Source organism: Acinonyx jubatus, chromosome F2, assembly GCF_027475565.1.
Source record: "Acinonyx jubatus isolate Ajub_Pintada_27869175 chromosome F2, VMU_Ajub_asm_v1.0, whole genome shotgun sequence".
Taxonomy (NCBI): Eukaryota; Metazoa; Chordata; class Mammalia; order Carnivora; family Felidae; genus Acinonyx; species Acinonyx jubatus.
The window spans coordinates 60,578,088-60,591,698 of NC_069394.1; the positions used below are offsets into that span (position 1 = coordinate 60,578,088).

Sequence of the window (13,611 nt, forward strand, 5' to 3'; positions counted from 1 at the left end):
GTTCCTGATCCATCTGGGTCTGAAGCTAGTTCTACCACAGGCCTTTTTAGTTTGGGGAACAATTAATTCTAGTTTGGGTTAAGCCACTTCTGATTGCATTCTTCTATTACTTGGTATGAAAAGACGCTTAACCTATGTAAAAATAAATAATGATAATAAACAAAATAAAAGAAAATTTCCCAGAGTCCAAGAGAGATAATCACTAGATTAAAAGTGACCACAGAATACAGAACAGGCAAACAACAGAAGATCACCACTGGATTGCATGATGGTAAAATTTCAGAATAAAAATCTTCAAGTTTTCAGAGAAAGAAATGAAATAAAGTGCCAAGAAATAAATGAGAAATAGATTGACATAATACACTTTACCTGAAAAAATGGATGATGAAAAGGGAGCAATAAAGTCTTCAACTTTCTAAGGGAAAATGACTTTGAAAGTGTTTTGTATCCATTTAAACTGCTATCTAATAGGAAGCCAAAATAAGGAGAGTGTTGGACATGCAAGGACTAGAAATTCTACCACCAACATAGTTGGTCTAGAAGAATTACTTACATGTGGATTCCAAAAAAAATTATATGAATTCAAGAAAAAGAATAAAGATTTTGAGAAATGGCAAAATAAAGTGTAATAACAATACAATTTATACTTGTCTAAATACCTTATAAAGTTTAATTTCTTAAAAATCAAACTAAAATACTGGTTGTATTAATACAAATAGAAGAGAAAATCAGGAAGAAGAGAAATGCAAGCATGCTAGCTTATTTTATCATAAATGGGGCAAGTTACAGACAATCATTAACTTTTGAGATTAACAAAAACCTTAAGTTTAAGGGAGTAACAACAATATCATATTATGATGACTTCTCATCAGAAACAGTGGAAGTCAGAAGGCAGTATAATGATATTCAAAGTCCTTAAAAACACACCTGTCAAACAAAAGTTCTCTATCCAGCAGTTTTCAAGCAGACCTGCCTTACCAAAAATATTAAAGAAAGTCCTTGAGATTGAAAAGAAATGACACCAGATAGTAACTCAAAATCTACAAGAAGAAATGAGTCCTGGGACTTTGGAGTGCGTAACATAAAAAAATAACTTATTTTAAAAACCTACTAACAGGTGTGCCTGGGTAACTGAATTGATTAAGCTCTTGATTTTGGCTCAGGTCATGATCTCACGGTTTCTGAGATTGAGCCTTGCAGCAGGCTCTGTGCTGACAGCATGAAGCCTCTTGGGATTCTCTCTCTCCCTCTCTCTCTGCCCCTCCCCTACTCTCCCTGTCCTGCCCCCCTCAAAATAAATAAACTTAAAAAAATGTTTAAAAAACAAAAACCTACCAATAAATGAGAATGGTTTGCTAAAAGAATTGTTGAACACAAAAGAAGGCAGTAAAGAAGGAACATGGCAGAAAAAGACATGAGACATGAAAAACAAATATCAAAATAGCAGTATCACAGCAACAATTACATTAAAAGTCAATGACTAAACACTAATTAAAAGGCAGAGACATCAAGCCAGATCAAAGAGTAACATCTAACTCTATGCTATATATAGAAATGCACTTTAAAGACACAGTCTTTAAGTGTTTAACACAAACAGGTTAAAAGTAAAAGAATGGAAAAAGATATACCATGGAAGAAGCAAATATAAGATATCTGGAGTAATGATCTCAGACAAAATAGACTTGAAATAGACTTTAAACAAGAAATACTACTAAATACAAAGAAATCTCATTACAATAAAGGAAAAATATAGAAGTGACAACTATAAATACGCATGCATCTAAGAACACAGGCTCCCTCCCCCAAAATGAGGTACATCCTGAACAGAAGAGAATAGACAATTTAAGTTATAATTGAAAATTCTAATACTCCCCTCTCAGTAACTAATAGAAGGATAGAAAACCACTAAGAATACAGAAGACTTGAACAACAGTATTAACTGGATCTAGTAACATATTCAGAAACTTGACCAAATCAGAGCAAAATACTCATTCTTTTAAGTAACAATCTCCAGGATAGACCACATGGCAGCCATAAAACATGTTTGAACAAGTCTATATTTGAATTTAGACAGATCAAAATCATAAAAAGTGTGTTCCCTGACCACAACCAGATTGGACTAGAATTCAACAACTGAAAGAAATGTGGGGAAACCCCACATAGTTGGAAATTAAACATTATACTCCCTAAAATAACCTGTGAGTAAAAGAAGAAACTACAAATGAAAACACAACAAATCAAAGTTTATGAGATGCCATTAACGCAATGTTTAGAAAGCATCACGTAGCTTTAAATGCTTATGTTAGGAGGAAGAAATATCTAAAATCAATAACCTAAGGTTACACACCAGGGATGTAGAGAAAGTAGAGCAAATAAAACCCAAAATAACTAGAAAGAAAAAGACTGGAAAGAAAAATGAAACCCAAAATAACTAGAAAGAAAAATGAGAGAGAAGAAACACTGAAAACAATGAAACCTAAAGCAGAAAAACAATGGAGAAAACCAATAAAATTAAAAATTGGTTCTTTGATATCAAGAAACCTGATAAACTATTAGCTCAGGAAGAGGGATGACGCAAATTACCAAAATCAGGAATGAAAGAAAGGACACTGTTATAGACCCTACAAGAATTTAAAGGATTGTAAGGGAATCTTATGAATAACTCTATGTCAATAAATAGACAACTCAGATGAACAAATTTCTTGAAAGGCACAAATTACCTAAATTTACTGAAGAAAAATATAAATTCAGAAAAGATCTATAAAAGAAAAGTGAATTGGTAATTAAATATATTCCCAGAAAAAAGCCAAAAGCCCAGACAACCCAATTCACCAGGCTGTACTGGTGACTTCTATCAGGCATTTTAGAAAGAAATAATACCAATACTATATATACAACTTCAGAAAATAGAAGGGAACATTTCTCAACCCTATCAGTGAGGCCACTATTTACGCTGCTACCAAAGCCATACAGAGACATTAGACAAAAGAAAAACTAAAGACCAATACTCTTCATGGATATAAACACCAAAATCTTTAACAAAAGATTAGCAAACTGAATTCAGCAACATATAGAAGGTTGATTTGGGGTGCCTGGGTGGCGCAGTAGGTGAAACATCCGACTTCAGCTCAGGTCACGATCTCACGGTCTAGTCCGTGAGTTCGAGCCCCACATCAGACTCTGTGTTGACAGCTCAGAGCCTGGAACCTGCTTCAGATTCTGGGTCTCACTCTCTCTACTTCTCTCACGCTCTGTCTCTCAAGGGGGAATAAACATTAAAAAAAAAAGTTGATTTAACATTAGAAAATCAATTAACGTAAAAGAATAAATGAGTAAAAGCACATAATCTCCTCAATAGTTGTAGAGAAAGCATCAGCCAAAATTTAACACCCTCTCATGATTAAAAACTCAAAGTAATCATGGAAGATATGTTCCTCAATCTGCTCATAGGTAACCAAGAAAACTCTAATTTAACATCCTACTCAGTGGTGAAGGGGAATACATTTCCCCTAAGACTGGGAAAAAGGTAAGATGTCCATTCTCTGAACTTCTATTCAACAATGCCCTAGAACTTCTAGCCAGTGCATGACAGTGGAGAAAAGAAGTTAAAGACATACAGTTCGGAACGAAAGAAGCCAACTGTCCTTACAGCAAAAAATATGATCCTATATGTATAAATTTCTAAGAAATCCAGAAAAAAGTTATTACAGTTAATTGGGAAAAGAACCAATTTGGAGAATTTATACTATCTGATTTCCAAATTACCAGGAAGCTACAAAATCAAGACTGTGTGGTACTGATTTACTTACACAGAGACCTACCTACTGATGAGTGGGATAGAATACCAAGTCCAGAAACTAAACCCATATTTTATGGCCAATTGATTTTTGATGAAGGTTCCAAGGCAATCATGAAGAAAGCGTAGTTGTTGTTTTTTTAACAAATGGTAACATTTGAATATCCATATGCAATAAAAATAAACTTAGACCTCTACCTCACACCATATGCAAAAAGGAACTCAAAATGAATCTACGTAAGAGACCAAAACCATAAGCCTTCTTTTTAACCTTAACATAGGCAAAGATTGCTTTATATGAAACCCAAAGCACAATCTGTACTAACCAATTAGACTTTTTATCAACATTAAAAGTTTTGCTTTTCAGAAGACACCAATAAGAAAATAAAAGCCACAGACTCTGAAAAAATATTTGTGGATCATTTATCTGATACAAAACTTGTATCCAGAATAAAGAAATATTACAACTCAATACTCAGAAGACAACTCAATTTAAAAAAGCAAAGTAAGTAAGAAGCACTCCGTGAAGACATATGAGCGGCTAATGAGGAATGAAAAACACAGACAACATCATTAGTCATTAGGGAAATGCCAATTAAAGCCACAAGGAGATACCACTCTATACACACTAGACTGATTAAAATCAAAAAGACTGCTGATACCAAGATTTGGTGAGGATATGGAGAAACTGGAAACCTCACACTGCACTCGTGGGCACGTAAAATGGCATAGCCACTGTGGAAAAACAGTTTGGAAATGTCATACAAAGCTGAACTTATCATACGACCCAGCAACTCACTACTAGGTATTTAACCAAGAGAAATGAAAATGTACATGTCCACAAAAAGATGTGCATGAACAATTTCATAGCAGCATTATTTACAGTAGACAAAAATTAGAAACAATCCAATGTCCATCAACTGGTAGATGGCAAACTGATACATGGTGAGAACTTCAATATTACCCTAAAGCATTCCACTTCACAGGTGAAATTGATAACAACTTGCAATATCTCTTGATAGACTGAGGGCGAGGGCTTCGTAGTTCCAGAATATCACCATGCTAGGTTACCTGCCCTTAAGTTCAGCCCAGTGTGGCCCCTATGCCAAGTGGTCCACAAATCTTTATTTAGTGTAGGATCTATGGCCAGGTCCTGGAGCCACGTGTGACAGGTGCTGGAGATTCCCAGGTGAATATGACAATCAAGGGCCTTAAAGGAGCACACAGATTGTCCAGACAAGAGACCGCCAAAGCTAAGTGCTGGCCTGTGCAAAGCTAATCAGTTTTGGAAAGAAGTTTTTTGTTTTTCTTTCTAACCTTGTAGCCTAAACATCACTGCAACAGTTTCAGAGGCTCCACTGAATGAACATTAAGAGAAGTGGCCTCTGGAATTGAGAGGAGACCCTACCACCCCACAATTTACACCCATGCCCTTGATTAACAAATGCAGTGCAGGCCCGTGAAGATAAACCTTTCAAACAAAGCTGAGGGTAAACAGCAGATAGGATTTACCTGTAACCTAACAAGTAACTTTTTCAGCCATTGAAACACCAAATCATGAGATAAGCATTGCCATCCACAGGAAAAGGAACCTGAGGTGCTAAGAGACCTGATCTAGTTGCTCAAACCAGTGCTAGGATTTAGTCCCCCATGGTTTGTTTTTTTTTTTTTTTTTTTTTTGGAAAGAGACGCTTTTCTAAAAACCTTATTTCCAAGTCAAAGAGCTAGACTTCTAAAATGAAATGAGAAACACAACCTCAGAAGCTTTGGGGGGGGGCATCCTAAAAATTAAAAATCTTCCCAATGTACCCAGTTATTCTCTCATTCTCAACTATCACCCCCCCCACCCCCACCCCCGCCTCCCTTCCTTCCCCGCCCCTCTCCCCGGTTGTGCGGGTGGGCGGTTCTTACTGTTTTTATTATAAAAGATTCCAGATTCCTTGGATCCACACTGGCCTGACACCATGACTTAGGGGGTGCGTTGCCGCGGTCGCAGGTCGGACAGGCGAGTCGTGCGTGCTCTGGGCCCGAAGCGACGAGCGGGGGACAGTCTCGGCGCGGCCACCCCTTCGCCGCGCGCGGACAAGAGGTCTGTGTCCCTGCCTCTTCCCGGTGTCCCTCCTGCTTCCTGCGCTGCAAGCGGCCCCGGGGCCGAAGAACCCCTTCCAGAAGTTCTCTCGGCCTCCGGCCGCCTCCCCACAATCTCTCGCCGCAGGTGCTCGCGCACGTGGGGAGCAGCTGGCGCAGGTGGCGACGGGGTGCGGTCGATGAGGCGCAGCCTGAGGAAGATGCTGAGCCCTGGGGGTAAGCAGGAGCCCCAGGGCGCAGTCTACCAGGGCGTGGAGAACGGCATGGACGGCCGCAAGGACTCGCTGAAGGTACCCTAGGCGCTGGGCGGTGGGGACGGGTCCGGAGCACGGGCCGGGGCGGCTCTGCTGAACTCTGCGCTCCTGCGTTCAAGGTTTCCCAGCCGGCTGCCCCGGGACCCGAGGGCGCCGAGCGCCGCGAGATGGGCGGGCGGGTTTCAGGGCGTGTGTGCGGTGCACTGGGGGCCCCGAGGGGCGCGTTAGCGAGGTGCCCCCGCAGCCTGCCGGGTCCTTTGTGTTTGTCCTCTGGTTTGCGCGGCCCGCCTTTGCTCACGGGCGGGCACCTGCGGCTTCGGGGACTTAGCCCAAAGTACCGAACATGGCGGGACTGGCGAGTTCCTCCAGGGAGTGGGGGCTTCTGGAAGGACTGTGAAAGAGGAGGCCGTTGAACGCAGGGTAGGTGGTCTTCGCGAGACCCCGAGGGCTAGGACGGGTTTCTGTTGTTTGCGCGGTTCCCGGGACACGCTGACGTCCGGAGAGTCAGGGCGCAGTCTGAGCGCCGAGGCTGTTGGGGGCTCTGCAAACCCGCCCCTGGCTGTCTTCACGTGGTCGGCGGGAAGAAGGGTCTCTTTTTAAGCGTTAAAACGTCCCAAGTGTGTCTCCCGTGCCCCACCTGGAATCCCTTTCCACGGTGGAATCCATGTTAACAGTTCCTTGTGTATTTTCCAGAGCGCACAGGGAGGGAGACGCGGGTTGCACAAATACACGCCCGTGACTTACTATGTTATATTTTAGAATAAAGTTCAGCACCTGGAGGTGTACTTCACTCTTATTCTGCAGCTTTATAGTAGTCTCTTGTATGAGTTTGTCATTCATTGGTCCAGCAAGAGTGGACAGGGTTTTTGTTTTGCATCACAGGTGAGATTGTGTCTGAGTGTAGATGCAGTTTTTTTTTTGTCAGTACATTTAGTGAAAATGCATGTATGTAAAAGTCCCAGCAGGATCAAGAGCTTTAATTAAAAAAAAAAAAGTTTATTGATTTTTGAGAGAGAGAGACAGTGCGAGACGGGCAGGGGCAGAGAGAGGCGGGGAGACACAATTCGAAGCAGGCGCCAGGCTCTGAGCTGTCAACACAGGGGGCTCAAAGGCATGACCTGAGCTGGAAGTCAGACGCTTAACCGACTGAGCCACACAGGTGCCCCAAAAGCTTTAATTTTGATTGAAATCACCAGATTGGCACTGCTGCCAATCATGTAAGTCAGGCACGTGTAGTAAGTCACATAAACTGACAAACCAGACTTCCCAAGGTGACTCTGTTTGCACCTCCAGATTAAACACTGACTTTTTTCCTCCTCCTTAGTATTAGAGTATTAACCGGCATCTATAGGGTTAACACAAAGACCTGAGCTCTCGAGTTGATTTCAAGCACTAGGATAATGTCTTTGGAATTAATATTATGGAATGGAAGAAAATTTTACATTTCAAAAATCGCATCCGAGATCCTTCACTTACCAATGTGGTTTTGTCTTAGATATTTACGGGAGGTTTTCTGCAGCACAAAGTCTCAAACTTCATTTTCTTCATGGTTTTTATTTAACTGTCTTTAGTTTTATTGCCTAAGTCAAGTGGAGCCATTTAGGTTATTAAGACTTTTAGAAGCCACAATAGAGCTTGTAGTTTGAGGGATTTATGTATTTTATTATGTACAATAATTCCAGATCATTCTGTAGAAATGTCAGTGGTGAGACTAATTACAAATAAGTACGTGTAATACTGTGGAGAGTTCTTACTCTAAGGATTTCCTTATTAAAAAGATATGGTGTATATTTTCTCCAGCATAGACCCACTATTTCAGGAGTACTAACAAAATCAAAGGATGGGAGAAACTTTACAAGATGAGAAATGTGGAAAAAGAACCATCTGATGCTTTTAGCTTTTTTCATGACTTTCTTTCAAGAGAATTAATTCATTAGCATTTGACCCTTCATTTGCTACAGTCTTTCACCTAGGTTCCCTCTTTTTTACTCCATTACTGCTTGTATGTATTTCACTGAGGCAACCTAGAACAAATGTATTTGATATCTCTGTTTTAAAGGGCTTAGAATTAACTTCTTTAAAAGTGATCTAGTCCATCATGTTCCATAGCTAGTCATATAGTTCAGAAATCAAAAGAATCTGAAGTAACTCTGTGACCATAAAAAACTATATTGAATGTATAATAATTTTCTCTAAATGACCTCCTTGGCTTACTTTCAGAACTTTCTTTAAGCAGTCTCTTCAAAGCCTGCCTTAACATATCATGTACTGAATTCAGACTGTTGAGCACATCTGATGAGCTTATATAAAGTACTTAGATGCTCTTTTGTCATTGTGAATTCAGCAGTACTTTGTGAGTGTCTGAACTTAGTACTTGTTCTCAGAGTGTGTAATTGGGTTTGTGTTAACCGCACATCGTTGAGCAGACATGTGAATTGTTCTTTCTGGCACCGTGGGGTGGGCAGTGTAATCCCTTTATTATCACTGGAAGAACATCAAATTCAGTGGCTAAAATACTTCCAAATGGAATTAGACAAACCCTGCCTTTGCTGGGTGAGACATTGAGAATTCGCTTATTTCTGTAAGAAATTCATTTTAAATTTATAACTGAATCTGTAAATTTGGAAATGGTTGGATGCTATTCTGTCCTTCATCCACTAAAATTATGTGTAGCTTACATAGAATTTAGTCGTTGACAAGTGATACAATGTATTTTAAGGACTGTCCTGGAAAAGTGATTTCTCTGGTACTATTCCATGATAACAGAGCAAAACCCAAAGTTCAAAATTTTAAGGGATTTTGTTTTATTTATTTCAGCCTGACATTTGATGAGTGAATGCTAATATGCTCCATGTTTATTAACTATGTTTTAAAATGCATTAGGTACAGCACACCTGGTTGGCTCAGTTGATTGAGCACCTGACTCTTGATTTCAGCTCATGTCTTGATCCCTGGGTTAGGGGATTGAGCCCCACGTTGGGCTCCACTGAGCATGGACCCTGCTTAAGATTCTTTCTCCCCCTCTCCACTGCTCTCTCTCTCTCAATAAAATAAAATAAGTACTTTAACACTTCATTTTATTTCATGTGTGTCAAATGTGACTAGTCATAGCTAAAGACAGAATTAAAGCAAGTACCTGGATCATCTGTTTGAAGAAGGTTTCAGCATTCTCAGGAAGTACTTATTCTACAGTGGTTTCTAGGACTATTATCTTATAAAACGTTTTGCTTTTGGTTCATGTGATGAAATATTAAGAAATATCTTCAGAAAAAAATCAGACAAATGTCTCATTTGGTCACATATTTGCAAAGCTGCAAGGGCCATTGAGAAATAATTTTAGTACATATATTACCATAGCAATGGAATGAGGTTCCATTAATTTTCCACATTGCTTTTTAAAAAGGTAGTCTGGGGGAAATTCTTCAGTGGATAATGATCCATTTGGCCCCACCTGCTGCTCTATAAGAGCTCTGGGTCTTATTTCCTTCCTTCCTCCACTGTCTCTTTCTGGCATACTTATTTACATGTAGAAAGTATCACAGAAAATAAGTATCCAAATGTGTGGTACACATTCAGTACAGACAGTGTGAGGAAAGAACTAACGAGTGTTTTTCAAACTGTTTTTTTTTTGTCATAGAATCCCTTTAAACTTAAAATTGAAGATTCCAAAGAATGCTAGTTTTGGGATTAGAGCCACCAATATTTCCTGTATCGGAAATTTTTTAAAAATGGAGGAAAAAAACGGGAGTCCATGGCACACATTCCAGCAACTGTCAGTGCTGTAATGTCCCCATATGTCCTGTGGCCTGTTATTGGGCACTTTTGAGAGACAAAGCAAGGCCAGGCTAGAGAATAGCATCTTGTATTTCTCATGAAGGCCTCAAGGAGGAGGGAGAATTAAGGAGGGCATTGGATTGGAAACAAGAAGAGAGAGAAGGGCACGCTTCACTCTGGTAGACAGCCTGGTTTAACTCTCGCTAAGTCCCCCATGAACACAGCACAGCGTGGGGCTAGAAGAGGTTAGCTTCTGGTAGAACACTTGTATACCATTCAGGGACATGCCAGGGTTTGGCTACAGCCTTATTTGGGGGCCAAAATCTGCAATTTGGCTTTGGCAAGCAAACATCAAAATACCTAATCCAGTGCAATTTCCAGTGTCTCCAAATTGGTATGTAATCAATACCATCATATCTAAGCAATATAAAAATGTTAGCAATAGAATAAGGTATTTCATTCATATTTATGGATCATACCTAGTACTCACTTTCAAATATAAGGGGGAATTCTAGAAGCAACTTTGAATAAATCTCTTATCAGTCAATTGAAGTATAATTTGTAAATGAGTATAATTATTTTGAAAATTCTTAATTTTCTATATAAAACCAATACTAAGAATTCTCCAGTAGTTGAATAGGGAACTAGATTGTCAGCTAATACAGGTAGTAAGAGAGGATACATTAATTAACTTTTAGAAAAATGGAACATACTTTTTGATCTGAAGTATTTATGAAAATTTAAATAATGCAAGGCAGGATAATAGAAACAAGTTTATCACATGAAGGCTTTTAAAAAATTTTGTTTGCTAGAGTAACACTAATAACATCAAATAAAATTATTTTTGAAGATTAGTTTTTAGTTACCTTAGTCTGTTTAGGCCATGAGATTTTCTAGAAAAGGTTCTGTTTGGGAATTTTTCATATCTTGTGAGAATCAAAAGCAGAATGTCAACACTGTCCCCACAAACTTTACAAGGAAGAATTATGATTATGATAAATCATCCTCAGTCCGATCATAATAAATAATTTAAAAAACAGGAAGAAAAGAGTGTTAAAGAAAAACAGGTATTCATAAAAGCTCACACTCCTCCCTTGGCATCAGTGGAAGTGAGCGTGTGCTTGGAGTTACACTTTTATAGGCCAGTGACAACATCAACTGTGCCAAAAGCTTACTGAGCTTACTCTACAAAGTCTGTTCTTATGGTTTATGATTAAAGCATTTACTGTATCAGAGTTCATTCTGTGATGATAGTTTTTACCTTGGCTTTACTTTCTACTGTATGTTGGTTTTTCCAACATTCACCAGTCAGCCAAAATATATATTCCATGCATCTCCGGTTCAAGTTCTCACTTTGCCATTTAGCGTGCCTCTGGGCAAATTGTGTCACCTCTCAGTGTCCTGACATCTGGTCCTAAGTAAGTGCACAGAAATGCTGGCATTTCCAGTGTGCAGAGAACAATGAGGAGGTGAACCTGACCTGAATTGGCGTGGTGCAGGATTCCAGTAGTCAGAAGAGGAGGAATTACTTAATCCCAGGGTGGTGAGTGGGCAGCTGTTTTAGGGTACTGACCACGTAAGTTACATGACTTGATCCTTGCATTCATGAAAATGTTTTTATCTAACCAAAATCCCCCATGCTTTAATTTAAGTACATTTTCACCTGACAAAGAAAACTTCTCTGTATTTTCACTATACTTACTATTTCTTAGATCATATCCCTTACAATTACTTCAAAACTTTTCAAGCATTTACTTGTACCTTCTATATGTCTGTGTGCATTTTGTGTTCTTTAAAAAATATTTTATCATAAGCATGATAAATAGTTTTGGATGATAGTAACCATTCAACAGTTAATCTGTATTGAGTTTTATATATACTTGTTGGAGGTAACAATTTTTTGTATGCTTCCAGGTGGTTTTTGAAGGAAGTACATGTAGATTTAACTTGATGAAGAAACGAAAGAAGTTAAGCAAATATGATGATGTGAACGCATCCCCTTTGCACCATGCTGCAGAAGAAGGTCAAGTGCAGCTGATGGGGATGATCATCAATGACTCCTCTTTTGAAGGTGACGAAATGTTATAATAAGTGCTACATAAGTCCATCATCCGTTAGATTCATTGGAAAGAGTGGTATGAGGTAATTTTGAAGAGCATATTAGTTCCAGATTATAAGGGACCTGAATATCTTACTCAGGAGTGTGGTTTGCCCTTTGGGCCAGTGTTCCTCAAATGTTTCCACTGAGGTCCATGCTGAATGTGGAGCCTGCTTGAGGTTCTCTCTCTCTCTCTCTCTCTCTCTCTCTCTCTCTCCCTCCCTCCCTCCCTCCCTCCCTCCCTCCCCCTCCCCCTCCCCCCCTCCCCCTCCCCCCCCTTTCCCGCTCACGTGCACTCTCTCTCTCAAAAAAAAGAATATATATTTCCACTGAAATACTGCAAAGGATGGTACAGATACCTGGGATGCTGTACAACATGAACAGATTTCTCTCATATGCATTTTATGTATTCTTCTCTATTATTTCCATTGAGGTCATTCTGCACTTAAATTTCATATCATTAAATAATATTGAGACTCCAAGAAGATGGAACATTGTCCCCTAGTTCAGCCTTGTGCATACACCGTCTTGTTGGAGAAACTCAACTGTAACAAGGAAGGGGGATGCCACAGAGATTTAAGCAGTGAGATGTTATGATAAGACCTTCATTATTTAAGATGATTCTATCAATATTGTAGAAGATAGATTGGAAGTGGAAGCCCAATGAGAAAGCTACCTTAGTAGCGAAGAAAAGGTGAGAGTCCACCAGGGTTTTGAGATTGGAATAGGGAAAAGAAAGAATCAAGAGCTCTTTTGCATGTAGAGCAGGCAGTGCTTGATAAGAGATTTGACGTGAAGAGAAAGTGGCAAGCGGTTGAACTGACTTTGAGATTCCTAATTTAGGAGATGAGGCTGATAGTATAGCTATCCAGAAAAGAAGGCATATGAAAAAAAAACAGGGGCGCCTGGGTGGCTCAGTCTCTTGAGCATACAACTTTGGCTCAGGTCATCTCGCAGTTCACAGGTTCAAGCCCCGTGTTGGGCTCTGTGCTGATGGCTTGGAGCCTGGAGCCTGCTTCAGATTCTGTGTCTCCCTCTGTCTCTGCTCCTCCCCCATTCACACTGTGTCTCTTTCTCTGTCTCTCTCCCTCTCAAAAATAAACGTTAAAAAAAAAAATAAAGAAACAACAGAAGAAAACTCAGAGTAAGATGTGAGGAATAGTGAATTTGGTTTGGTCATACTGAGTCTGAAAGGCCCAGAGGACAGCTACTTGAAAATGTCCAGTAGATTAGTAGATTAATAGCTAGTGTTCTAGTAGACTAGAACTCTAGAAGGAAGGGAGCTGCCCCCACAGGGCCAATGAGGCTGTGGAAGTGCATGGAGATCCTTTAGGAGGCCATGAAATTGCCCGCAAAGGTAGCTAAGGGTAGAGCACAAATACCGAGGATCAGATGGCAGAAGAAAAACCAACAAGAGGATGGTGAGATGTGATGGAGAAGATATTAATGGTACACAAGCCAAGAGAAGAGTTTTTGGATAGATGAGTAATGAGAAATACTGTATCAAAGAGATCAAATAGAAGTAAGATCCCAATAACCCTTATATTAAAAGGCCTCAGTGACCTTTGTAAAAATGATTTCTGGAAAGTGATGGAGATAAA

General features: G+C 39.6%; 1 protein-coding gene across 2 annotated transcripts in view; it reads left to right on the forward strand.

Annotated features, from left to right (window-relative positions):
- Positions 1 to 5,714: 5,714 nt before the first annotated feature.
- The window catches only part of TRPA1 (transient receptor potential cation channel subfamily A member 1), a 54,623-nt gene continuing 46,726 nt past the window's right edge, over positions 5,715 to 13,611 (forward strand). The window contains exons 1-2 of one of the 2 annotated variants that reach the window (XM_053208206.1): positions 5,715 to 6,174; positions 11,827 to 11,983. In XM_053208206.1, coding sequence (XP_053064181.1) covers positions 6,064 to 6,174; positions 11,827 to 11,983 — 268 coding nt within the window. In that variant the 5' untranslated portion in view covers positions 5,715 to 6,063. The remainder of the gene's footprint in view (positions 6,175 to 11,826; positions 11,984 to 13,611) is intronic. The other variant, XM_027064393.2, reaches the window with a different exon arrangement.